At 40.0% G+C, this 27,824-nt stretch overlaps 1 protein-coding gene across 1 annotated transcript in view; it reads right to left on the minus strand.

The window, feature by feature from the left end:
• Positions 1-27,824, minus strand: part of PCNX2 (pecanex 2) — a 146,450-nt gene that overhangs the window by 108,290 nt on the left and 10,336 nt on the right. Inside the window, exons 5-10 of the mRNA XM_030447709.1 lie at positions 25,991-27,268; positions 18,467-18,614; positions 18,152-18,297; positions 16,868-16,961; positions 4,181-4,316; positions 882-1,024 (exon numbers count right to left, since the gene is read on the minus strand). Coding sequence (XP_030303569.1) covers positions 882-1,024; positions 4,181-4,316; positions 16,868-16,961; positions 18,152-18,297; positions 18,467-18,614; positions 25,991-27,268 — 1,945 coding nt within the window. The remainder of the gene's footprint in view (positions 1-881; positions 1,025-4,180; positions 4,317-16,867; positions 16,962-18,151; positions 18,298-18,466; positions 18,615-25,990; positions 27,269-27,824) is intronic.

Consider the following 27,824-nt stretch of genomic DNA (forward strand, 5'->3'; position numbering starts at 1 on the left):
AGGGTTTTGCTCCCAAAACCACATTTCCATGTTCAACAGTACTTCACCCCTGTGCCAAATTCCTTATCTGCTGTGAAAACTAAAATATAAGAGAAAAAAGGGATCTGCACTAAAGGCCACCACCCTTCAATATCACTTTCCAAACAGAATCCCACAGTGGAACTGATTTGAATGTACCAAGTGTAGGCTTATAAAAAACAACCAACCAAAAAAACACCCTTCAATGTGGAAAAAAGGCATTTGATTAATGAAAAACATACATCTGATGACAAAGAATTAGATGAATGACCACATTTGTCATCTGATGTTTTATTCATTTTATCTGTTCTAGTAGAACATGGAAGCTGAGATAAAAACCAATGTTACTATTCTGCCTGTAACAAAAGAGTTTCTCAGCAGATGCTTTCTATGCAATTGAAACACAGAGATAAGAAACCAGAGATAAGCAAGTGTCAGCTCTGGACCTAAGCTCCCTGACTATGTAGCCTGAATTTCTGCAGCATGTAAAACTGTCATCATCTGAAATTCCCTTTGTGGAGCCTCTATGAACACACAGGGCACAGCACCAACCCAAAAAGCAGAGTCAGGAGAACCAGCAGCCACAAACATCTTTGCAGCTCCCAGTAATCTGGCAAATTACCACCTGAGGTCAAATCCCAAAAGGTTCTGCTTGAAAATGAGTGGGGGTGAGACCCAGCAAAACCAACTCCTAGAGAAAAAAAACCCATTTTCCTCTGCTTAAAGCCAACGAGCATCAATCCACTCAACCAAGACACTAAAGCAATGCTCACGTTTTCCTCCTCCAGTCTGAGCATTGCTCTGTACTCACAGGGCCACCCTTTGGAACTTTACACAGAGTTGCATTTTAAAGCAAAGCTTACCTGTCCAGCAGTGCCAGCAAGGTGAGCCTATCATACCAGACTTTAATCCATTTGCCAGGGAAGATAATAAAGCGATAAAACTGACGGTTCATCTTCCGCTGAGCTGAGGAACACAAAGAATCCTCAGGGTCCTGGCTGGGATGCTATTAAAAAAAAAAAAACAAACAGAAATAGACAAAAACCTTTCACATTGACACAAGGCTGCAAGGAACACAAGTGTTTAAAAGGCCATAAAGTTTCAGATTATTATTTTTTCTAAAAGGAGGGATCTATTTTCTTCATTTTAAATTAGAAACAAAGATAATCCTACCAGTTCATTTTTGCAGATGGAGAGAAGCTATATTAGTTGTGGAGTTCAGTGATAACATGCTCTAAACAGAAATAATAATTTAAAATATTTTTTTTTTTAGTTCAAATCTACTTCCCACCTAAAGTTTTTTTTTGAAGATTTTTCCCTGATTCGGGCACAATGATAAAAGCACAATGCAAAACCACACACACCAGGAAAAATCCTTGTTTTTAACACACACAAAAAAACCCCAACTTGAAGGCCTAGAGGCACAACTTCTCACCTCTCTTTCCAGAACACAACTTTCTTTCCATTCCTGCTACCATACTAAAAGCACATCAGGTGTGCATCCTCAAGAAGAGCAAGAGAAGGAAAAAAAAAATTGCAATCAAGCACAAACAACATAAACATCACTAGTTTAAGAGTCTCTAATCTTGCCATCACAATCATAAATCTTTCCTTTTGAATATTTTAAGGCCTTTTCTTCTTGCCTGTGTTCAAATTGCAGCATTTCAGTTCTCCTCCAATTCTACACCTGCACTTCCTCACCAACACTTGTGGGAAGAGAGTCTTATCTACAGACCATCAGCCAAAGTCTACAAAGCTAAACACCAGAACAAAAAACAAAAACCCTGGAAAGTAATGATTTCTTTCCAAAGTGCACCAATAATTTATTTTATGGGTGGAAAAAAAAAAACAACAAAAACCAGCCCACCTATTTTTCTTTCAAGAAGAATTTATCTGAGATTTAGAATCAGTGTAAAGCCCAGTGGTTTTCAACCTCCTCCTACACCCCTCATTGCTAAAGACAATTAATCAACATTAGATAAAATCTATCAATTATGGAACCCTAGGCAATAGTTACATTAGAATTATTTGTGATAGATTAAGTTTCCTAATGAGAGAAGGGGATTTCTGTGTGAAATAAGTGATCATCTTCTCGAATTCTTACTGTTAGAAAAATAGTTTTAAACCACATGTAAAACCTCCTGTCTACCATGAAGAAATGGTTAAATTTTCTCTCAGGTTATTGGAATAATTTCAAATCTTCATTTTCCAGGAAAAGGAATTTTACACATAGTTTACATGACATTTTATTGTTTTGCTGCATGTTAGCTGGGAACCAGCTCATTGATCTCCTCAGTCTGCTGGCAAATGTGAGTTCAAACAGGACAGCTTATGCTTCAGAGAAAAAAAAATTAAATTTATGCATTTTCTCTCATGCCTCCAATTGACTAAAGGGTACAGCCATGCAGTGCCCAGTAGCTCAGCCACAATCAGCAGAGGACAAGAACTCATGTGGGCTTCAGAGATGCCAGGGGATGCTGGGCTGTTCAGCATTTTTTCAGTTATTAAAAATTCCAAGCAATTTAAAAGAGATTGCAATCCTTTCACCACACTGATTCCAGATCCTGAAAGTCATTTAAGTACTCTAAATTTTAATATTCCTACTATGACTTTGAAAAGTTGTTTACTTCTGTAGCTGGGGCATTTTTAAAGTAAAAAAAAAAAATTCAATTGTTAATACTGGCAGAGCTCCGTTTCTCTTGGGTCCAATTTCCCAACAGAAAGTAATTTGAAACTCAATCAACTGCATCATTAACTTCACTCACCTAGATTGCTCACTATAACTGAATAAAATAAACCAAAATGGTGGCAGAGTCCATTAAGAACACCTGAGCATCTGATTTTTTGATCCTCAGAACAGCTTAACAAGTTATTTAACTGAATGCATAAATCAACATTTTGGCTCCTGAGAAACTCTAACATTTGGATGAAATCCATCATAGCACACAACTTGCTATACTTGGGCTGGAGTCAAGTTTTGAAGCTGTATGTGGGAAACTCTGACTACCCCTGAGCAAGCCACTAGGTTTAATTGTGCTTCCTATCAGAAAGGGCTTATAAAAATTCACTTCATAAATTTTTATGGTGTCAGAGAGAGCCTAAAACACCAGCTTCATTGAAAGCAATGGCAAAAATTTCCTCAAGTTACAAAGGCTCAGAATTTCATATTTAATAATAATTTTTTTAAAAATCCAGAAATCAGGAAGTTCTGACATTAGTGCCTGGCCTTGTTATCACTTGCTATGTGAACTTGAGCTTTATTTCTTCATGGTGCAGTTTTCCTGGCAGGAAAAAGAAAAAAAAAATAGCATGATAATTGTTCTCTACTTTACAGGAGGTTTACAAGATTACAAGTATCTGGAAAATACTGAGCCATCTGAGCCTTTAGATGGAAGCCTCTATCCAAACCTGAAATACACAGTTCAGAATGATTACCTGATTTTTAATTTTAAATTGTTGCTTTTAGCTTTAAATTTTTGTGCAAGATCTAAGATGAAGGATAAGCAAATGGTATTTTAAGGTTATTTATAAATATCAAACTAGAAATTGCCATGGAAGAAAAGAGAAGGTTAAGCTATTAGAAAAGGAATTGCAAAAGCAGATTACAGTCTTGAGCCATTGTTATAGACCCCAAACACTAAAGCTGAAGTATGTCCATATATTAACACACAAATTAGGCTATGAGGGCCTCTTCCTTTTACCAGCTGAGCTGAGGAGGTGGCTTTGACATTCCAGAGTAGACATCCAGAATTCTGGTTGCCTTAGACATCCAGAAGCCTGGATGCCTGATTCAGAAAAGTGAAATCAGGCACAATGCTTCAGGATAGTAGCAAATCTGGAATAAACTCTTGCTGCTATTAGAACCTGGTGGTGTGTCTAAAATCCTGACAGCTGTGTCCTCTTTCTTTCAAGAAAATGAGACTGAAGACAGAAAACCAACCTTTTAGGTGATGGAGTCTTTAAGTACTCCCCTCTGACACTACTCAGTGGCAGTAAAAAGCAGCTGAACTGCATCCCTCAACACAAAATGCATCTTCTCCCACAGAAGCAATGCCATGCAAAGCAGCACAGAAATCAACAAAACTGTGTGAGGAACAAGCCAGCAGCATTTGTTTAGCAAGCAGTTCACCAAAATGCTAGAAACTGAGATATTACTCTGTACCCGTGGGCTTTCTGAAAGGGTCCTTCGTGCCACCATCAGTAGGAGCTGCTGCTGGAGGGCACTTGTTGCTTGGTCCCCAGAAGATGGTTCTTGGCTCTCTGAAGTCGTAGTACTAGAGGAGCTAAACTGGATTTCACTAGAGAGAAAGGGAAAAAAAAAAGTTTTAAGAAGCCATATATTCCTAATATTTCTGTATTTCTAAAACGTAACACGAGGAAGCCTGTAATGACACTACTGCTTGACTCACAGGACATGGAGCCTTTCAACTCCACACCTGAAATCAGCCCCACAAAGCAATTAAAGACCACATTTAGGTACACAAGGTCTCCCCTCCATCCTCAGCAGAGCAGCAGAAATTTCTGCATCATGTTTTTTCTCATCCCGAGACAAACACCTACAATGAATCACACTTCAGAATTGCCTTTTTCTCTCCATTGACAATAATTCAAGCCAAGACTGGAATATCTACAGAGTAAAACTGCAGGGTAGATACTGCAGAGACTCTGGGTAAGCTTCCAATGAATTTCACTCAGGTACCAGGCTCATCTGGCCTTACCACCACTGAATTCAGTGAGCACTAATTTAACCTACTGAAAACTCAGACTATAGGAACTTCCTTCTCCTCCAGCAAGATGCCAACAATCCATGAGCTAATTCCCATACTGAGGGCAAACTCACCCTGGCAGGGCCCTGAGCAGGATGCTGATTTTTTTTTTCCATGTTTACTACTTTACAGTGTAAATACAATACTTTAAACACTTTCCTTGAGGAAATCTGCACTTACAGTAGCAGGACTTGTTGGGTGCTACCATGATGTGACTAAGTTCTCAGCCAGACCTACACTGAAATGAAATAATTATTACTTAAAGGAAAGCTCTATTTTGAATACTTCCTACTTATCCTCTACCAAATGAGGTTTATACATCAAGCACGCTGCTCTGAGCTGATTATCCCCCTGCCTCTGGACACCTGCCTTGAGCTCTTATTACATTTTTATTGGTGAAAGGTATAAGCACCTTGGTGCTCATGCATGGTAGTCAATCCCTATTTGTTCCTGTTTTCCATAGAGGAAAAGACATGGAGAAAGGAACTGGAGCAACCTGCCTACAGTCAGCCAGCAAGCCTGTGGCAAGGCTAAGAACAAAACTCATCTTGTACACCCCAGGCTTAGCTCCAAGCCACCTTATTCATTTTAGTGAACTCAACCTTCCTTGCCTTCAGGCACCAGTTCCCAAAGCCTGTCACATAACCCTTGGTACAGCCTTGGGGCTGTCCTGGAATGTTCATTTCTGCTGCAGCATCTTCTGCTGTGATAAGGTTGAATGTCTGAATTAGAAACAGGGCTGAAGAGCCACACCAACAACTTGAAAAAAAAAATAAAAATCAAACATTCTCCTTCCCCCCCTCCAGGACTTGTTAGCTTTGCCTGGATCAACAGGAACACCAGCAGCCTTGGGATGTCATCAGAGGAGCCATCCCACCTCTGCTCTCTGAGCCACACAGGACTGTTTTGTTTTTGCAAGATCTTGATGTCTTTCAGGCTTGGATCCCAGGTCTGATATTCAACATCTGCCACTCCAGCAGAGCAGAAATGACAATATCCCATGTTCATGCCCCTCATGGCTTCCTCTGCACTCTCCACTCCTACTACAAGAAGAAACAATCTGCTCCCCAGAGTCAGGACAGCCACCAGGTCACCTTTGGCCAGTACCAGAAAATGAGGACTTGGTCCCATACAACCCACTTGATGTCCCAGCCCTCCTCTAGATGGATCTCCTTTGCCAGTCTGGTTTAGCACTTAGAAAAAAAAGCCAAACAACACTGGGAACAGATCCAAAATCCTGGATCTCAATTAACAGGTTTAGGCAGGCAAAAAGGGGAAGCAGGGAAGAGGCATCCCCCTCAGAAGGAAAATTCCCACAGATTAAAAACTACAGAGGACAACCATGCCCTTTAACATGCTCTGAAGTGTCCTACTCAAGGGCAGCCTTGTCCAGATTGAAGGCAGGCAATGGATTTTTTGCTGTTTCCTCAGGATGAGCTGTCCAGTTCCTTGTCATTGTGGGTGTAACCCAAGGACACTGTTCACAGCAGGAAAAAAGACAGCTGTAGCCCAGGGTATGCAGGAACACTACCCTGGGAATTCCTGTCCAAAAAGTGACCCTGCAGAACAGCACAGGGAACACAACAGTGGCTGCTCAAACCTTCCTTAGTGACCAATTCATCTCCAATAACTTCCTGGAGCCTTAGCTGTCTTTTTAAAAAAGTGGAGTCAAGAGTATTTCTAGTTGGACCATGTCTTTTAGCTCACATTTACCAAGAATAGAAACAGCAGAAAGACAGCTTGATTGGGCAAAATATTCCCCTGGAACTCTGCTCTATCAGTTCTCCAAAATCCAAATTATTTCACTCTTCCAAGAACAAACTTAAGAGATCAGATCATCTCCCACTAGACTCAGAGATAACCGAAAAGCCAAGAGACTCAATAATCTGTTTTCTGTTTACAGGAAAAAAAAAAAAAAAAAATTAAAATCACAGCTCCACCTACCAGCAGCAAGCAGCTGGGGCATGGTAAGAAAAAGTCAAACTTCATAGGCAGAAAAGGCAATTAAGGCAGAATCAGAAAACATCATCTGGCCTCCTATGCCTTGTGTTCATCAGCCTCATCTCTCTGTATCTTCTCTTTCCTCATTTTCCATTCATCTCAGCTTCTGGTTGCTGTTTTTTCTTCCTTATCCCTGTTTGCCACACAAACTCCTCCTGACATTCACTTTCTACCCCCTTCATGCTGAATTGCTTGCACAGCTACTCAGAACCTCTGTGTCTCATCTGATGACGTTGTCATCACACTGACAGCAAACACCACTAAGAAATGTAATGGTGGTGTGTTTTTGTAAGCCTATAAACTAGATTCTATAAATTTATTACCATATATAAATAGGAGTAAACACTCTCTAATCATAAAATCATTACAGCAGAGCTGATCTCAGTCTAACATGGAACCTTGCTGAACAGAAAACGCGCTCATTTGCAGAACCAAATTAATGTTATCGAGATCTACTGTAGTAAACTGCACTGCTAATGTAAGCAAGATATAATTGAACCACATTTTTAATAATGAATTATTAACTAAAAATACCTTTGATAAACACAGATAAATGCAAAAGATACACAGCATCCTCTAGTGACAACTGCTTGGAATGTCAGGATTTTTTTTCCTGGCTCACAATTCAGTTTTGTAAGAACCCTGAGTAAACAGGAACAAGTTGAGCAATCACACAACACTGAGAACGTTTCAGTATATCCATACAGCACTGGAAAAGTCTTCATTCTCCTTCTTTGATCAGTCTGCCAAAGCAGCCTTATACTGCTGACAATTTGGCCCAAATCATTCAAATATAATGCAGCCTAAGTCACTCCCTTTGGTAAGGATTAGCCAGCCTTGGGTCTCAGCACCTCTCAAGCTAAGCTCATGCCATAAAGAATTCCCCATTAATAAAGCTGCTTTGCAAATCTTGGCTGAATTTCATCTTAGCCTGTATATAGGAAAAGGGATAAGGAAGCTTGGAACCAGTGTCAGAGCAGTGAGCATAGCAAAGCACCTTCCCCTTGGTCCCAAGAGACCCCCCTGGACTCCTTCAGGCAGCTGTCTGGGTCACTACAAAGCTTAACAGCATGTACCAAATACAGCAATAATACCTGATACAGCTGAAAGCTCTTTGTAATGCTCACTAAACCACCACTCTTAAAAGCAAAGCAGCTGTGGCTGGGATGTTTGATGAAAGAGAGTGAAATTTTAAGTTGGGCATCTCCCCTTCCACATGCACAAGGACAAACCCCTTCTGAGGGGCACCCAAAGCACTTGCATGAGACTTGGGTGACCTGGTTGTAGTGGAAACTCCAAAAGCCCTTAGCTTTGTGCCCATTCCAAATTCTCAGTTTGGGGTGTCTGAACTGACACTGATTGGGCCAGGAGAAGCTTCCAGCTCAGGGATGCTGCCTCTCTTACTCTGTTCTGCTGCCATCTCCCTGCTACCACCTGAGCAGCTTTGCTCCTTCTCACCTAAAAGGGTCCCCCTGCCATCCCATGTCCCAGACACTTCCACACCTCATCCCACAGCCCTCTTGCAACATCTCAACTCCTTGCTCATCAGCTCTCCCCTGCAAAGCTGCCAGCACTGATCTGACCACAGGTTTGCCCAATTCAGGGCTGAAATTAAATCCAGGAGCTGGGGATATTGCCTTCTGGAGCAGCAGATGAGTTACAGTTCCCAGCTGTGCAGCTAAATAACAAGACTTAAAATAAAGAGAAACTTTAAAAAAAATGGAAAAAAATAAAAAGCAACATGAGGAAAATTGAAGCACACAAAAGCTGAGAGCAGCATTAAGACTGGATGATGGTGTGACAAACCTGATTCACAGGAAACACAGAAACCAACATGAAAAAGGGGAGACAACCTTTTCTGGTAAGAAAGTAGTTTCAAAGAGAATATAATAAATTCAGAATGCATATTTTAACTTTAATAGTTACTGGTTAAACCTTAAATCTTACTCATTTTTTTGCTACTCATGCAAAAGGATTTGGGAAGGAATTTGGGCATTGGTTTTAACTAACAATATTAACACCCCTAACACTAATAAGGTAAAGTACCCCAGTTTACAGAGAGGGAAAGCTTGCTGATTTACTGATATTATCAGACAGAAAATGATACAAGGTCAGTGTTGAAGTTTCATAATGGACTCCAAAATGAGCACTAGTACCTATTAAGTACAGTAACCCATAAACTACATATGGACAGAGTAGTGATGCAGGCAGCATGAAGGCAGAAGTTACATCCCCCTTCTTACTTACGTGCTGTAAGAATGGGATCTGCTCAGTACACCCTTACTTCTCTGTGTACAGATTAATTATTGTAACAATCATGTAAATTGATAATTTGGAAGCTTGTGACATTTCAGAGCAAAGATAAATGTTTAAACAACTTCAAAAGCAAGCAGCATGTGTTAGCTAATAAACAAGTGGGTGCTTTTGAGAAGATGCAGCTTTACTGGGATTAATGCCTTGAACAGTACCCTTGGTCCCATTATCTCAAGAGTCTTTCACATCCCTTTTAGCTCTCCTTCTGAAAGGGTGGGGGGGGAGCCAAGAGAAGTCAGTCCCAAGAGCTGAGACACTACCAAAGCTTGTCCTGAGCAAGATTTTGCTGCCATCATGTGGCAGCAAATCTCTGCTCTTGGAATCTCATTCTGCTGCACACCCTCACTTCCCAGCTCTTCACTCACACAGTGTAAAAAACCCTACAAGTATAGGAAAGGATTTTAACCAGCCAAGCTAACACAGGAGTTTTTTCCCATTTTTTTTCCTGCCAGCAGGAAGTTGCTACTGAGTTTTGCAAAATGGACTCCTCAGAAAACCCAAAGGTTTTATAATAATTCAAGCATTTTCAGCAGGCATCACCCTGATTTAGGTGTTCCTGCAGCACAAGGCTCAGGTCACCAGCTCACCTGAAATCCCTGAATCCGAAAGGAATATTGTTGATGGAATGATTTGGAACATGATGTTGACTTGGAATTTTGTTGCATCCCTTTCCAATGTGCTCAGCTGCAGAAGTGCCCAACCTTTCCCAGCTTTGGGAAATCTTTAAGTCAGCAGCCAATTACTAGAGCAGTGGTGATTTTTGTTATTTGGGTCCCCATGCTGAGAAATGTGAAGATGGTTTGGTGATGCAGTATTTTATCATTCTACAAAAGCATTTTGAAACACTAAAAATAAAGATACCTACTTTTGAGTGCACTTTTTCCTATGAGGAATAAACCTCAAAGGTACAGAGAACTTTCCAGCAGTGAACAGACTAAAGTATTAATGGATTTATACAGGAGACATACAGTACCACAAGGACATTCAGATAAGACTCATATAGTACAATTCATCCAAGCAGCTTATTCATGGATGTGAATGTAAATCAAATAAGTTTGGATTATTCCAATTGATTTGATCCCATTGATTTGAAGTTCTTTTTTGCCCAAGGCCAGAAACACTAGCACTCCACAGTTATACTGGTAGGTAAATTACATTCTTTTCTTAGTACTTCTTAGATACACTATTTTCCTGAAACAACTTTTTAAGCTACTGGCCCTGCTGAAAAAAAAAATTTAAAATGAAAACACCCAATTTTTTCCTTTTTTCTTATTATATTTCCCTATCTGTACTGCAAAGCATTTTAGACTCAAACCTGTAGCATCTGAAAAGCATTTTAGACTGAAACCTATAGCTCCTGAGAAGCCTGGGTTTACTGTCAGAGCCTCATCTAACAAGTCAGGGGTCTGGGGAACCAACTGAGACAGAAGATGCAAAGTGCAACCCAAAGGCATCAATTGAACCAACATGGATGAACCACGTGTAATACTGAAACACACCTAAGTACAATTATGTTCACACATAAAACTATTTTAATAATTACCAAAGAATCATAGTATGGTTTGGGTTGGAAGGGACTTTAAAGATCATTTACTTCCAACCCCCCTGCATGGGAACTCCTTCCACTAAACCAGGATGCTCCAAGCCCCATCCAACCTGGCCTTGAGCACTGTCACAACTTCTCTGGGCAACCTGTTCCAAATTGTTCCTGTTCCATTACATACATTAAAAAAACCCAATTACATTGCCAAGGTAGCAAGAGAAGGCTGAAATTAGACGTTTTTTTCTTTTTCAAGGGTATACATATGATTGATTCCAAGAGAAAGCCCAAGGGTCCCAGGCAAGGAGAATCTGCAGCTAAGATAGAAAGATTTTTTTCTTTTTTTTCTCAGGGCTGGGCAATCACTTTTTCTACTTTGCTTCTCAAGTATTTCAGCTGCATGCCATACATCCATTTTTGTCGTCTACCTTCCATGTTTATTTTAAATTCCAATTTCTATTGGATATAAGCAGCACAGCTGCCTCCTGATGCAATCTCTGGCTACTGCTGACTCTTGCCAGACACATGAAGTGTTAAGAGTGCAGTGAGAGGTCCAGAATTGGATCCTATCCACACATTTGAATAAATCAAATGCTTTTGCATCACAGATTCAAACCACACTTGGATAAAACTTTGATTGTTCCAGACAGACACCAACTCTGTCCCTTTAAACTAACTACATCTGTATCACTACACCATCCTGCAGAGAACTGGGAGCTCCAAGATGGTTTTTTCCTCAGGAGTTTAACACAGGAGAAAAGGAAACATGCTCAAGAATATAAGCAGTATTCCAAAATATTGCATTCTCTTAAAACCCAGAGTGTTCCTTGAAAGAAATAAAAATGGCCAAATGCTTCCACAGCTGGCACAGGAACCATTCCAGCTGGCTTCAGGAGATATGAGATTGGAGAAACAAAATTGGCCTATCAAAAATTAGCCCTTAGCTTTTTTTTTTTTTAATGCTTTAGAAAAAAAAAAATCCAAAGGAAATATAAAATAAACATTTTTCCTTGGAGCTACACACATCTCAATTTTTTAAACAACACAGAAAACATTCATGGGTAGATATGGACATTCCCACATCAGGATTTGGTGTGTAGATTATTTTATGTAATTTTTCAAGTGCTGCTAACCAGAACACATCTGTGTCCATACACACACACCCCAAAGAAATCTCTCTGCTTTAAATAGGAGCAAATTCAAGGCTGCAGAGAAAGTGCTCAAACAGCCATAAATGCTACTGAGTATTTATCATGATGAGGAGTGGCAGACTCTTCAGGGATGCTAAATGATCTGAGATCTGATTCCATGAAGATGTCAGAGATGGATTACAGTATGCCTGAGCAAAACAACAGCATGGGAAAAACAAACTCATTTTCTGGGAATAAATTCAGCTCTTTTTTCCTTTTCATTTTTCACTCCTTTTCATTACTTACAGCACAATTTTTCATACCATTAAAATCCAAAACACATTTTTGTAGGAGCAAAGCAGCACATAAAGTTACAAAAGAGTAAAATGTGTAATATCAGTGCCCTTCAGCTTATTGTAAGTTTACTTTTTCTTTCACAGAGCAAGTGAAGGAAAAAGATATGGAATTGGTTCTGAATTATAAAGTGACAGCCTCACTTTTCATCAAAAAGAGTGATCAGATAATCTAATCCTGTAGGCTACACTTTCAAGAAGCACATTACTTTAATACTTGATAGTAAGAAAAAGAAAATACATTTTTAGGGGGTTTTTTATAGATGTGAAACCAGAAAGGATAACATGCCTCTTATATTCAAGTTATTTAGGAAGACAGGGCACTACTTTAAACACATATTAAAGAAAGCTACAGTACTGAAAGGTGTATCTCATACTGACAAGTTTTTTCCACTGTGTATGTAACACACACCAAGGTTGCTTAGCCTGCAGAACGAGCCTCAGTATGCAAATAAAGCACAGGTAGAGAAGTAGTAAATATTTAAAAATGTATTAGCCTGCTACAGCAAGTATGCATTGAATAGATGATTGCTATTAAATTTATATATTGGCACTGATAGGCACTTTATGGCCCCATTAGGCTCTCTACTGGGGACAGATCATGCAAATAATGCAAAAATCATTAATCCTATTATTACAATTAGGGTAATTTGAGGGGGTTATGCTTCCACTGATATTTATGAACCACTATGTAATGCCCGAATAACATAATAGCTCACATTTCTCCTTATCAAAAGTGACTCAGTTATTTAATTACAAGAGGTATTCAAGGTAATTTAAGATATTCCTGGGGACAGTCTGCTTTCTGTCACAGAGTGCCAGACAGAAGAGGTGTCAGTGACATCTCTTTGTCTGCAAGACATTTATTAACTCCCAACTTGTTTCTCCTGACCCCAGAAAACATCTATGTACCTCTAACAATGCTTTTACATCCTACATCAGTTTCAGGATGTGCTACTGGTAATGCTTGTGAGCTTTAATTTGCACCACCAAACTAATAGGAAAAAAATTAACTTAAAATTGTAGCAGTTCTATACAGCCAAACTGTGAAACCTGGTGACCATTTGGTGAAAAATCAAACCAGCCATGCAAAAAGGCAGCTCATGCTTTTATGAGGCACCTTTTCTATACAAATATGAACCTTTTCATCCTTCTCTGCTTTCCTAGAAGCCAAGAACATGCCCAAACCACAGAGCTGAGACACCTTAAAAATTCACTGCAGGAGAGACAGAGGCTGGTAAAGAACTTAATGCCACGGGGCAGAAAAATTGCTTTTAGGATGAGAAAGCTATTTTCCAATTTCTCCCTTGAAAACAGAGTCACCCAGCCCTTCTGTAACTCTTTTCCATCAGAATCCATGAGCTGAGAAGACAAAGTTTACACTTGGTCTTGTCAAAGCCTGTCACAAAGCAGTTTATAGCTGGAGGTGAAGCTGGCAAGGGAAAGGGAACATCAAATTTGGAGGTAATTAGCTGAGCAGGGAACCCATTCCCCAGGGACCTGGCAAGAGGTGTTGCTGGCAAGGGAACAGCAAAAGTGGGGTCAGGTTAATTACATGGCCAATAATTGGGGAAACAATTAGCTACCTGCCTATGTTTAAACAACTTAGCAAACTCAGTAACCTGTCAAAGTAAGAGTTAAGATGGAAAATTAATTATCTTTCTTTTTTTTAGTGATCATTACATTAAAAAACTCCTTGAAACCTAACTTGGCTAACTTCAATATTTTAAAAGCCAGACTTGCTGGAGCAGTGACAAACAAGGAGAGAAAAATATGGAGACAATTTCAAATGGGTTCTAATTTTCCATAACCTTTAGCAGAATTAAGGGATAATTTTAGAAATTAATAAGAAACTGCTTGTGCTATATTTAAGAAGCTCTGAAAATTACAAGGACTGCAGGTTCTGGTAATATCTTTTGTTCAACTACAGTCAAAAATGTAAACCATTAAAAATTGAAAAAAAAAATAAAAAAAGTGGAAGAAAAAATTAGAAACTGGTGGAATGCTTATAAATATTGATAAACTGAAGAATACAAAGATCATCTAACACTGCAGAGCCAAGATGAGGTGATGCTATTTGACAAGACAAGGGGTAATTCCTTCCCACAGTGCTGCCTCCAATACTGTCAAGGAGCTTCCAAAGGAAGAAAGCACAAACTCTCAGATTATCCCATCTTTCTCTGGCAGATTAATCCATTGCTGATCACCTCACCCTTTACAAACAAAGCAAGAGCAAGAAGCATGCAAAAGCAAAGAAAAAAAAAATAAACCCAACACAGAGCAACCTTGTTAAGATTTTTCATTACTTGCCAAACCTGGATTTCAGAAGCCATGTGAAGATGATAAAATGTTTACAAGCCATAGAAATTCTACCTTTCAAGCCATAGAAATTCTACTTTCTTTTCAAGCCATAGAAATTTTACTTTCTTTTCAATTCCTAATAACCTGTTGTAAAATAAGGGGCAGGTTAAGACTTTACTACAGGAGCAGGTAATAGCAGAACTCAATGGACAGAAGTCACAAGTTATTATTTGAAATTAGTCTGCTTCAAGGCTTTCTTTAATGGCTTCTTTTGAGTAATATTTTAATATCTCCTCTAGTTTGCATCACTTAGTTTAAATGTATTTATCTATGGCCAATTCATAACCCAGTTACAGAAAGACAAAGTGGAGACTGTGCCTTGTGTTTTACTTTATTCTATTTGCCTGTTTCTTCAGTGATAAAAAGTTATTAACTAAATAACTCTGATTATTTGGCTAATATTTAACCATGGATAAGAAACTAAACTGACATAAGTGATGTGCAAGCCTGAAGGCAGGGACAGGGGAGAGGGGGAAAGCAAGATGCCTCAATCCTGAACTGTATGTAAAGCAGATTTGCCCCTCTGGTTTCTGCTCTAAGTGTTCCATATTGGTTAAATACCAAATTATTGGCTGGTGAACACCTGAAGGAAAAACCAAAACCCACCTCCTTCCATCTCTGCACAGAGGGTACAAACTCCCCACTGAACAGACACCTCCCATTCATCTCTCTGGTCTAAAAATGCTGCAAAATGCCCTTGCAAACACCACCCTGAGCACACTTCATGCTTCCTTGTCCTCTTCCCCTGTTTTTCATGTGAACTTCTGCTTTTTACTCTCTTTCACACCGCTCTGTTCTTGAAAAAATTCTTGTTTTGTCTTCCCATTGAGTCCCATACAGAGCAATCCTGGGAACTCACTCATTTTGCTGGTTTGTTCTGTTGGACTCAGATTTCCTGTAAATGTGCTGATCTTTAGAAAGTAAATGCATTTAAATGGCTGTGAAGAATATATGAACTTGTTTTGGTGTACAAGTTCAATAATGTAAACTATTTAAAATAATAATAATTAATAATTTATAATTATTAATAATTTGTAATTTATTTTATATAATTTATAATAAAATTTATATAATATATAAATTTTAATTATTAATAATTTAAATGATAATTTAAAATTATTTGTAAATATTCTTTTTAAATAATAATTTTACCAATAATTATTTTAAAGTAATTTACATCCCTAGAGGTCTGCAAACCACAAATTAAAACCAGCACCTAACATAGTACAGGAAAAAGAGATGTCCCATAAGCATCTAGAAAATACAGGTTCAGAAGGACCTCTTGTACAAGAAGGAAGATGGGTCATCTTGTCATTAAAAAAAGAGATTAGCTGAGAAATGTCAGGGGACAGTAAACTATTTCTGAATTTAGGACAGATTCAAGTTCACAGTTGTAGCATGGGGCAGGAGAAAACTATTCTGTGCAAGATGAAATAGAGTTACAGGAGTTAAATAGCCAAATGTTTCATTTTAGCTTAACAGTGATCTATACAAGGTTGTGGGGGGGGTTTATTTTGCTAAAGCCAGCCTGAAAAATATTACTTTAGGTGAACTCAAATACTTTTAAGTCTTTGCTCACTGACTATTAAAAGCATTATTCCCATGTTTCTCAGAAAAGGATGCTATCTAAAATGCTAACACTGCTCTTCACGTGGTCCCAAACTTTTCAGAAGTCTCCACTAAAAGCCAAGCACTTGAATAACAACATTTACTATTAACCATGACCCTTCTCACACCCCCCACTCAACTTTTCCAAATGCTGTATAAATCAAATAATGTTTAAAACATCAAATTATTTAATCAATATATTAATGAATAATTAAAATTATTTTTACAGATATGCAAACACCAGATTGGGTAAGAGTGTAATGAATATGGGATTTATATGGATCACTCCAGAAGGACCTTTGAAAAAATAAAATTGCTCAGACACCATTTTGGAGTGGCAAACTATAATTAAAGATTTCATGCAAGGTGAAAGGGTCTGCTGCTAGAACCCAGAGGAAGCAGTGACACAGCTCTGAAAGTCTACAAAGGACCCAGCAGGCATGGGAAGCAAGAAAGACAAGGTTGAGAGAACAGCTCCCCAGTTACTTTGCTCTATTTAGGATTTTATTTGTAATCACCACCCTTGACTTTGACTATTACCAGCAAGTAATTAAAGTACACTGGATTCTTCTGCTTTTGTTTCACTTTTCCCCATCAATATTGTCACACAGCACTCACTGAGACAGCACAAAAGATGCTTGCTTTGGCATCTCCAGAAGTTATCACATTTTAACTCCCCAGCACTCCTCTTCACATGCATCTTTCACAGCTACAACCAGTTTCATAGCTTCTAGCAGTGAAAACTGTTAACACTTCTAAAAATAAGGGCTTACTTACTGAGCATTTGAAATACAATCACAATTTGATAGCTGATGTCGAAAATTTCCTTCCTTCTGACAGCCAGCCTTTAAATAACAGGATCTAATTTCCCCTTCAGAACATAGAAGGAAAAAAAAATCAGTTTAGTGATATGTCTTTTTTTTTAATGCACAAAGTTAATAAAAAATACATTTTGGGTCAGGCACATTTATAAATATAGTTTTCAGTCTGGGCTCTAGCCTTATTTTAGCCTCCAGAGAGCAAATTAACATTTTGAAAACTGAAAACCCGAGATAAATCAAAACAGAAGTTGGAGTGGAAACCTAAAAGGTAAGTTAAGTACAAAGCCCATCTATCAATGTATGTTCACTGTAAAATGGAAATATCAGCTTATTTTTTTTTTCTTTTGGTTCAGAAAGGTGAGGCAAGGAAGTACAAAGCCAAGAAAAATCCTGCTAAAAAATTAAAGAATAGGAAAAAAAAAAAATCCTGCTACTCCCCCTTTGCACAGGCAGCAAAAAGTGAAGGGTCCCTACTCCTCAGTGACCCCCCAGCTCATTCCTGCTCCCAGCCCCACCAAGAGCAGAAAACCAGAGCATCTCTGGCATCACCAACCCAGCACCACGAGCATTCATCCCAAACTGGTTTTAAGAGCAGTTTTAAGGCTCTTTTGGGACAGCTGCCTTTCAGAGGTATAGGCCAACACCTTGCAGAGTTCCAACAAACCAACACCAAGCACATCCCAGCTTCAGGCTCTGGGAATTGCTGCAGAGCAGCAGCAGCCCGAGCACAGGGATGGGGCAAGACAAGGGCACTTGTTAAATCTCTTGAAAAGGGCAGCAGACCACAACTCTGAACAAGAGCAACCACCATAATAATATCCACAGGAGTTCAGGCTGAGCTCTTCAGCTAAAGAATGAAACAGGAAAAAAGGAGGAAAGTCTTGCCCAGCCAGGCCACTGCAAAAAACTCAACCAGGCAGAAAGTGCCAGGGGTTCTTTTGGAAAGACAGAAGTAGCCCTCTGGCTTAGCCAGCGAATTTATTTTTAATTTTATTTTTTAAGAATGATGTTTGGAAGATAAGCTTCATGCTCCTTGTCTCATGTCTGTGATGGTCACTGGTGGGTTTTGAAAATTGTAGTTATTCCTGATCTGACCTTAAAATGACTAAGCCCCTTTATTTCATGCACAGAGAAAAACATGCAATGGGTAAAAAAAAAAAAAAAATCCTTCCAGGACAATCTGCAGTTTCTTTAAAAGTTTCCTCACACACTGCCATTACTCCCAACTACAGAAACTCACCATTTTCATCTATGAACACGTGCATTGCATCCACGGAGAGCTCATCCTGCACAGATGCTTCAGGTCCACTTATTACTTGCAAGACAGAACTGTCCTGCTGAGAAGTTACCCGGTAGATTATCTGCCTTTGCCTGTTGCCCTGGTAACTTGACACAAAAATGTTTCAAAACTACTATGAGGAACTTTTTTCTTGTTCTCAATAAAAACAGAAAGAAAGAGAGGTTAATTAAAAGTTTATGTCATTTCTACCCAGTGAAACAAAACAGCTTACATCATATCTTTGAAGTACAAAATTGTAAAGTAAACTGGCCTTACAGTGCTGCAAATTTGGCAGACTCTGGTAGCACTGGACTAGTACTAGCACGATCTTGGCTTTGTACATCTGATCTTTCCTGTTTAGGAAGTTGCTCACAGTGCTTTTCTGTTCCCACCATTTCTTCTTTTCTCTCCGTCATCTGGCTATCTGGAAAACAGGGCAGTGAAGTGGAGCCACTCTTTCAGCAGATGACTGTCAAGAGTTTGGTTTTTTTTCATTAATGACTGAACAAGAGTATCTAGAAGAGAAAAGCTAAAAGACTGTTGTAATTACTCACTCTATGAAAAACACATTAAAATTACTTAAAACGATGCAGTCATACAGATCTGAAGAAGGAGGTACTCTGACTGGGAGGCTGGGTGAATGGGTTGTTCCAAGAAGAGGGTTGTTTCAAAGGACAAACAAGGGAGACTTTCTGCTTTGCTTTTCCCATTGTTTCAGAAGTAAGCAATCTGTTCCTAACCTGGACTGGGAAGAGGCTGCTTCCCTGGGGTTGTAATTTGGTCCCAAGCTGTGCATTCTGCCAGCAGAAAAGCAGAGGCACTGGCCCATACCCCTGTAACAAAAAGGGAAAGCAGCACCTTCAAAGGAAATGGAGCTCTTGGATGGGAAAGCAGTGAGCTGCCTAATCCCTCTTTCCCACTGGCCACACACCTGATGAAGGATGAAGGAGGAACTGGCCAAACAATTGCACAATAGATTTTCTTACACTCAGAAAATAAAGAACCATAAATTTCAAACTATACATGATGGATTTGTCTGATTTCTGCTACTCTGAATACCAATTAATTTGTATCATCTCTCTACATTTACTTTATATATAACTTTCAAGCAATAAACTCCTTAAAGTACTAATGTTCATGTTGAATAGTGGAGTATTTTGCAACTGTGCTTTGGCTGTAAACTAAAAAAATTATGTTAGGATTTAAAGTGCAACAAAGACAGTTTTCATCACCACCATGTGCAGTCACACAATTAAGTGCTTTAAATGAAAGAAAGTTTTTAAAGTATTTTGTGTTTCTTGTTGGAGATGCTTCAGCAAGTCCTGTAGCTTCATGCTCTAAGCAATGTGTACTGGAAAGTACTTACCCAGACTTATTGCAACATCTGCTGTTTACACACCTTAGAAATTGAATCATCAAGAAGAAACTACAGCAGTTACCCCCCAAAAACATTCTGTTTGAAAAACCATATTTCCTACCAATACAATTCTCATCCTAACATGCAAGAGCCATCAGTCAAGAAACAGGGGTGTCATAGCTGAGATGGTCAAAGCATAAAATAGATTCAAGGCTTGCAGACAGCATCTTTTATTAGGCCAATTGATATAGCTGATAAAAGAAAACAATTTGGGGCATGCAGATCTTTCAAGATCATCTGTCTTGTTTTTCTCCACCTGATTCATCACTTCTACAAACAAACCAACTTTCAGGAGCTCAGACATCATCTTGTTTTCATACACAGGACCCACACCCCTGACACCCAAAGCCTTAGACATAACCACTGAACCACATTACCACTTCACACTTCTCAGGAGGGGATGTGGGGGGATTCAGAAGTGTAAGAACAACTTCAATTTCACCACCACATCTTGTCCAAGCAGGTCTCAGCTCTTAACATGAAGCACAAGCAGCAGCCCCAAGCCTGAGGAGTCTCCCTGGGACCCCAAACATTCACCATCCTGGGTACCAAAAGAGAGGGAAGAGGCAGCAGAGCTTAAAACACCCCATAACTCTTGCTGGGTTCCTTCAGCTTCCACAGGGAAGGAAAAAAAGCATCTCAGTACCACACAGCCCATGTGCTGAGCCTCCTGCTCAGAAGTTTGGTGTAAGGAAATCTTTTCAATCTGTTGTGCACATGGAGAAAAAAATCAGTAGGTCTGCCAGACCTACCTTCTAGTTAGGAAAAAAAGAAGGGAACAGGCAATTTTTTTTCCCTTTTCCTAATTAAAGATTTAAACTATATTTTAAGCAGGAGCAGTGCCTTATTTGACTGTAGCATTACTGAAGCATCCCCCTAATGATGTAACTGTAGCTGAGGGTGGGGATAGAGCCACAGACACCTAACAAAAATCACCTTCCTAAAGGCTTGGGCTGTTCAAGCTGTAAGAATAATTGACTGACAGAGCTCAGAAACATTGGTTTTAATAATCTAATTGGTCCCATATTGCACAAAACTCGCTCTGGGGATGGAACAATTGGAAAGATTTTTTTTTTTTAATTTTATTATCTATGGTTTTAGAAAATGCCTCTCTCTTTTCCATTCTAAACCACAAGCCTTACAGACTTTTTTTCCCTGTAGTGGTAGAGAGTCATAACAATAAAAACATAAAGGCACTGCTTTTTACAAGCTTTATATGCCAATCAGACAACACCACGGTGAGGAATACTTCCAGCACTGGAGAGGTGGGCCATGATGGGTTTGTTACTGGTTTTAATAATTATTATTCATTTTCTTCCAAGTGACTTACATCTTCAGTGCTTAAAGGGAGACAGAGGTGTCCACACCAGGAGTGTTCAGCCAGGGCACACAATAGGCTCTACACCACCAAACTCTCCCTGCAGGAAATTCTGTTGGCAAAGCTCAGTTTACTAGGGAAAAAAAAACAAACTCCAAGAGCAAGAGTAAAAAGCACAACATGGAAGTCCTCCTACACTTTCATAGTGGTCTCTTATCATAGCCATTTACCCCGAGACATTTACCCCACCACATCTCTGCCATACACAAGGCTCACAGAAACCCAGGCTCTGCAAGTAACTTGATAATGAACCTAGAAATCATATGTCACAGGACTCAGTCTTAACTATGCTGGTCAAATCCTTACCAAGATAAACATTTCTTGTATGTATCATATGGGTATAAGATATTTCCTGTAAGCATTTTTATCTGCACTGAGATGAAACAGCACAGAAAAAAATATAACACCTCAATGCTCACATAGAAGCTCCTAATTTAAATGTGGTTCCACTGCCAAAATTTCCCTGGCCATCTAATTTTTTTATCTGTGGAACAAAGCCTTTGGTTCACCCTGAAAATAGATTTACAGCTGAAATGAAGCAGCCTTTGTCCATCTAGTAAACACAATAACCACTGAAAGAGTACCTCAACTTTAAAGTTGTATTATCAGGTAATAACAATGAAATTTTATAGCTCTGTAGCTTTTCTCCAAAATATATTATTTTGTGCCTTCTCTCCAGAGTCTTTTAGATGTTTTCCTTTGTCTTTTCCTTGTACATCCCTACCCTATCTCCACAACTCATTCCTCCAAGTTAAAACGCCACTGTTGTCACTGTTTCAAATGCCATCTGGTTTGAAATCTGCTCATGCAGAATCAAGCTAATTAAGCCTGAGAGTCTTCTGTTCATTAATTGCTCTGCTACAGAATCTACTTCCTTCCACAACACTACTCTCCAAAATGGGAAGTTTCACTTTAAAATATATTTGTAGCCTGTCAGGCCACGGAGTTAATGGATTTGACACTGCTCTATTCTCTTGAAACAAAAGTTGTGAACTGTCCTATTCATCTCTCTGAAAAATATAACCCTAGGACATTCCCAACCCTTTCTTCAAAGGTTGTTTTAGCAAAGCCATCTAGTTTATGTACCCAAAGTTGCCTGTTATGCCATAAAGACAGAAAAAGAAAAATCTGACAATTAAAGCTGATCACTCAGCAAACTATGAGAGGGCCCATGGAATCCAACACAGTTCAAGAATTGCTGTGTGAGTTCAACATGGGTACTTGAAGAAGCACATGAAATTATCCATTAATCTGAGTTACCATATTAGTCCTGAAGTGATAGGAAAAAAAACAGCCATACCCCTGGGGCTTATAGGACAGGGAGACTTCAGTGTAGACTTGACTTGTTCTGAACAATCTCCTGGGCCAGCAGCAGAGCTGGGAATAAAATCCAGGTTTTTGAGGTCTCAGGTAAGCAGCCTCATCATTATACCTGATAATTAAGGCAGAATACAGACCTCTGAAAAAAACCTCAGTTTCTTTACAGCTGTCAGCCTTGCCATCAAACAGACTGTTAACTCTTTGATTTAAAATTGAAAATTGAAATGTTAGAATTGAAGCTTTAAAACCTGATCCTGTCAAGCCTTACACACTTGAGCACCAGATTTAGAGATACGAGTCCTGCATCACATTTCCTCCTGATCCCAAAAGGCACATCAATGTCCTTCTCTGGAGTGAGAGTCAGTGATGTCACTCAGCTGCTCAGAGAGAAGAGCTGGCACCTGGGCAGGGCTTTGGGTCCCCTCTGGGTGCCACCTGCCTGCCAGAAAACTCCCAATACAGCTGTCACTTGGGCTGGTGACCCCATGCACATGATCCCTCTCCTCCATCACTATATGGCAGGCAATATCCCCCTTCCCCACATGCAGGGGAACAAACTGAGGAGCTTAAAAATATCCAGAGGACTGTTTCAGGTTTTTTTATAGAAGGATAATTGCCTGGGATCCAGAACTCGCTCAAGGTTGTGGTTTGTGCACTGCCCAGCATGATGAGTACCTTTTCTTAAAAAAGCCTGCAAAACAGCTAAATTCAGGCCAGGCAGGACTGGTTTAGGTTCTGCTGCCCCAGTCCCCACCACTCCCAGAGCAAGCTTTGCTCTGCCTGTCCTAGATCCCAGCCAGCTGGGCCAGAGGGGACATAACCTGAGTTTTTTACCCTGGGTAAGTCTGAGGCATCACTGCTCTTAGTTCCAGAAGTGTAAGAGGGATCTAAAGCAGACAATAAACCTGGCTGCTCTTCTTCTTCTTAAAGACTGGAGGAAAATTTGCAGTTGTCCTCTGACAGGCTTTCATTACATGGGTGGTGCAAGACTGATTCAGAACTGAGAGGACAGTAACCTGAGAGCCATTTTTAGCAAGTGTCACTGGTACTTTCTCACCATCCAGAAGAGGTGGGGTGCTACAGAACAGCCCTTAGACAGCTTTATGTCTTGGAGTTTAACACACTAAATCTGGCATCCTTTGTAGTGTAAAGCAAGGCTTTCATTTTCTTGTCCTGCATTTTACTGACCTGTCCACTGGCAAAAGCATTCAGGGTCAGGATGATCTCTCTTCTGTTTTCTGTGGGAGTACCCATCACAAGGACCCATCCATGATATTCACTCACTTGCAGGACTGTTCTGATGAGCACATTTCCCCACCTCCACCAAATTATGCAAAAAGTCAGCCTTCTTACACACAGCTTTGAACACCCAGCTTTCCAGGGATTTGCCAAGTTTCTCATATTGCCTAATAAACACCTTTGTGGGGTGCATTTTATGCTCCTTTGGAGCAGGCATCTATTATTTGCTTTTGCCAATTAGGTGGTTTGTGAGGTTAAAAGAACAAAAACCCATACACAGCCAACCTCCTCCTCCTCCCCCAAAACAACTGGTGCATAGCTTGACTTGCTCTGCCTTCCCTCCCCACACACTTCTTTATTTTGTACAACCACTTTAATGTGGGAATAATGTTTATTCAGATCTCTTCTAAGATGCTATTTTGCTGAAGCATATTTGTAATTGCAAGGCTGTAAACAAATTAGAGGCTTTCTCATTCCTAAAAATCCAGTATTACTGTGGGGAAGCTGCCAGTAATGACAGTAATTTATTTTAGCAAGCAGCACGTTCTGGCTAGGGTAGAAAACAAAGCCTCCTTGCTCTCAGAAATAGCTGCCTTTGAACTACCTCTCCCTAGCTTCAGGATTGAATCTGTTTTCCCACAGCACCAGTCAGAGGTGCAGGAGACAAGAGCCACCATGCCAGCCCCAACAGGGCACCCCTTGTCCCAGCCCTGCTCTGCCCCCAGGATGCCACTTACTGGGGCCATGCCAGAAACAAGAAGCGTCCCTTATGGGGACAACAGGAAAGCTGGGGAGGGAATTTTCACAAGGACTTGTGGTGATAGGGAAAAGGGGGAGCAGTTTCAAACTGGAAGGAGGTAGATTTAAGTGAGACATTAGGAAGAAATTCTGGACTGTGAGGGTGGTGAGACACTGGCACAGGTTGCCCAGAGAACTTGTGGATGCTCCCTCCCTGGAAGTGTTCAAGGCCAGGATGGATGGGGCTTGGAGCATCCTGAGCTGATGGAAGGTATCCCTGACCATGGCAGAGGGGGTTGGACCTTGTTGTTTTTCAAGGTGCCTTCCAAGCCAAGCCATTCTATAATCCTGTCATTCTATGTATGTAGCTCAACTTCACCATCTCACAATATATGGACTTAAGAAAATACAAAAGTAGGAAATTAAGTTCAGGTTGCTTTAGGGAACAGCTTGGTTTGATGGAAGACCAGAATCCTCCTGTTTCCCCTGGATCTTGGATTCCAGAAGGAAGAACCTTTATATCTTTGCAAGATATAAAACCTAGTAACTACAAACAGATTAATAAAGTTTTAGGTTTGAGGGGGTTTTTTGTCACTGTGGAATCCGAGTGCATTTTTTTCTGATCAATCATTGCTTTCCCTTCATGTAAGCAATCATCCCTATTCATATTTTCTGTGGCTACTTGTTTGAAAGCCTTTCATAGATTACCTATTCTTTTTTATTATTATGGGTTGCCTTATTCCACATTGGCCCAGATCTTGTAAATTGATTGCACTGATTACTTGACAAGCATCCTGAGACTGCACCTGCCTTCTGCATTATCTTCCATCCTCACAAAACAGTTCTGCTAGGTTTGTCCAGAGCAGCTAAAGATGCTACAAATAATATTCCTTCCTAACAGAAAAGAGGAAGAGTTAAGTGGCAGCAATGAGAATGCTGAATAAAAAAGGTATTTCTATATTAAAGCCATAAATTGTATTGTATGTGATCTTTTAAATTAGCTGATAAAGGTGTTTTGTTGATTAAAAGGGAATTCGAATGAGAAGATACCATTTTTCATTAAAATACTGTGGACTTTCATTGTAAACAACCAAACCTTCCTCTTAAACCCCAAACATTTTAGTTTTAAGCTACTAAAAATCAAAACTCTTACCCACTGAGAACAAAGTGATTTCTTTTTTTAATTAGAAACCAACCCACAACTGTGCAGGGTGTTTAAGAATGAGTGTGCACACACACACATTAGGTAAAAGCTGAGCTTTCACCAGTGATAATTCTAACTTTCTACACACTTGCAGACACATACAGACAATTCTTCCATGTGCACCTGGTAAGATGGGCAAGGATAGATGCAATGCTATAGCTATCCATATTTTTGTAAGATATTTTTGGTATTCCAACAATCAAGACCTGACACATGCATGCTATTCCAGTACACAATACTAGATACATACCAGACACCTAGTGAGGTTTGCCTTAGATTTTCAAAACAAAAATCTTTAAGAAAATAAAAATATTGAAAGCGTAGCAGACACTATCACACTCTCACTAAATCACCTTGTCCCACCAAGCCCAGTCCTTCCCTGGCCCTATTAGCAAAATCAGTTCTCCTCTAGGAATTTCCCTACTGAGGATCTCAGGATAAACTGCTTTAAATAACTAGCCACAACTTCTTTATTCCAGAAGAGTTGAAAACCATTCATCCTACCTCCAACAAGCCCGTTTTCTTTTGTAGTCTCCACTTTGACAGCAGACTGATTAGATGCCTTCATCTTTGAGGTATTAATGGATTCCAGGAGGGAGACAAACTCTAGGAAGTTCGATTCATTGGGCACCTGTCCTTCTTTAGCCTCCAGGTCTGATTTAGAAGTGGGTAAAGTCTTTTCTTTGTCAGATACCTCCATCAAATTCTTACTTAGCAGCACATCTGTCCCACTGTCCACACTCAGCACCCGCATGTGCCTCTTTTCATGAGCAGTTCTACAGGACTGTGGGTCTAAGTTCTGGAGGTCTTCCTTAGAGGTTAAATCCACAGTCTGGATATTTTCAGAAGCATTCTCACAGTTTGGATCTGAAGAAGTGTTGGTTGCTAAAGGAGTATTTGCTGGGTTGCTGTGTTCCTTTGCTGCATCACCCGATTCATAGCCAGAGCACTGGTTGGATGACAGCTCTGCATTCAAAAGTTCTGGACTTTTTTCACTACCTTCTGGACAAGCCTTACCTTTACTGTCATCAGACAGGTCAAAAGTGATAACAGGGATTCTGAGCTGTTCATTAGTTTGCTGACTTGCCCAACCTGCTGTCACTATACCAGACTCGAGGGCTGAGCTCTCAGTTCCCAGAGCCTTCAGGTGGGCAGAGTCTGCCAGGTCACTGAGGGTGGTGTTTGGTGTGGTGCTCATTGTGATCACAATTTTAATGGTCTCACATAGCTGGTCTCCTGGAAGAGAATTATCCACAACTGCAACAGCAGTCTCACTGTCTGAGCAGTCAAGGTCCTCCTGGGTATTACCAGGATGGCAAGAACTTTCCAGGTGGTCGGGGTCTTTGGTTGCAGGGGCATTGCACTGTGGGCAGCTACTGGGAAAGTCTGTCAGTGCTGATGTACCTGGTGATTTCTCTCTCCTGTAGCTTTTAGGATTACTCAAATGGTCTGAAATAACTGAATTTTCACTGTCCCATGGCTCTGAAGAAACTCCAGTCCGTAAAATATCACCTTGAGATGAGGAAATATTAGAGAAGTTTTTAGCTACATCTCTGTCCACAAGATTATCTTGGGATCCATGCTGTCCATATGGCTCTCCATTCCCTTCTATTCCATTTATTCCATTACCAGAAAGTGTTTCCATAGCAGCTGTTTTTGTCACTATTGCTGATGTGGTGGCATTTGAAGCCAAAGCTGTAGAAACTGGCAATACATCTGTTTTGATACAGGGTGAGGTAGATGAAACTGGTGGTGTAGCCTGGTCTTCCAATACCATAACACCTAACAAAAACCACATGGGAGTAAGGTGTCACAAACATGAACACTGTGCATTACTGAAGTATGATCTTTAGCTACCTCTGATCCAGAGGAAAGCTGAGGAAGTACCAAGGATGTAGCTGATAAAAACAGTTCCTAAGAAAGGATCTTTTTTGGCAGCTACGTGTGAAATAATATGAAAGCAAGCTGGGATCCTTCCAGGCCAGGACAAGTGTAGCAACATGAAACAGCTCAAGAATTAGCTAATATCAAAGCAGTTTTACAGAATTATCCCCACTTAGAGAGAGGTGAAAAAGAATAAGCCAGCATGGCACAAGTTTACTACATCACTTTGTGCATTTTCTAGATGGTCCCACAGGATATGGTCACCAACCTTAACAAGGAGATGAAAAAACCAAAAATTTGAAACATCTCAAGCACTGGATCTCTAGGCTAAGGAAGGTGTGCTAGAGTATACACAGCTGTGCTCAAGACCAACAATATCAACACAAGTCTACAGCCAGAAGTTGTTTAGGGGCTTTAAGATGCAATCTCAGAGTTGGCTTCCTGGTTTATGCTC

This window comes from Calypte anna, chromosome 3, assembly GCF_003957555.1.
Source record: "Calypte anna isolate BGI_N300 chromosome 3, bCalAnn1_v1.p, whole genome shotgun sequence".
Classification (NCBI taxonomy): Eukaryota; Metazoa; Chordata; class Aves; order Apodiformes; family Trochilidae; genus Calypte; species Calypte anna.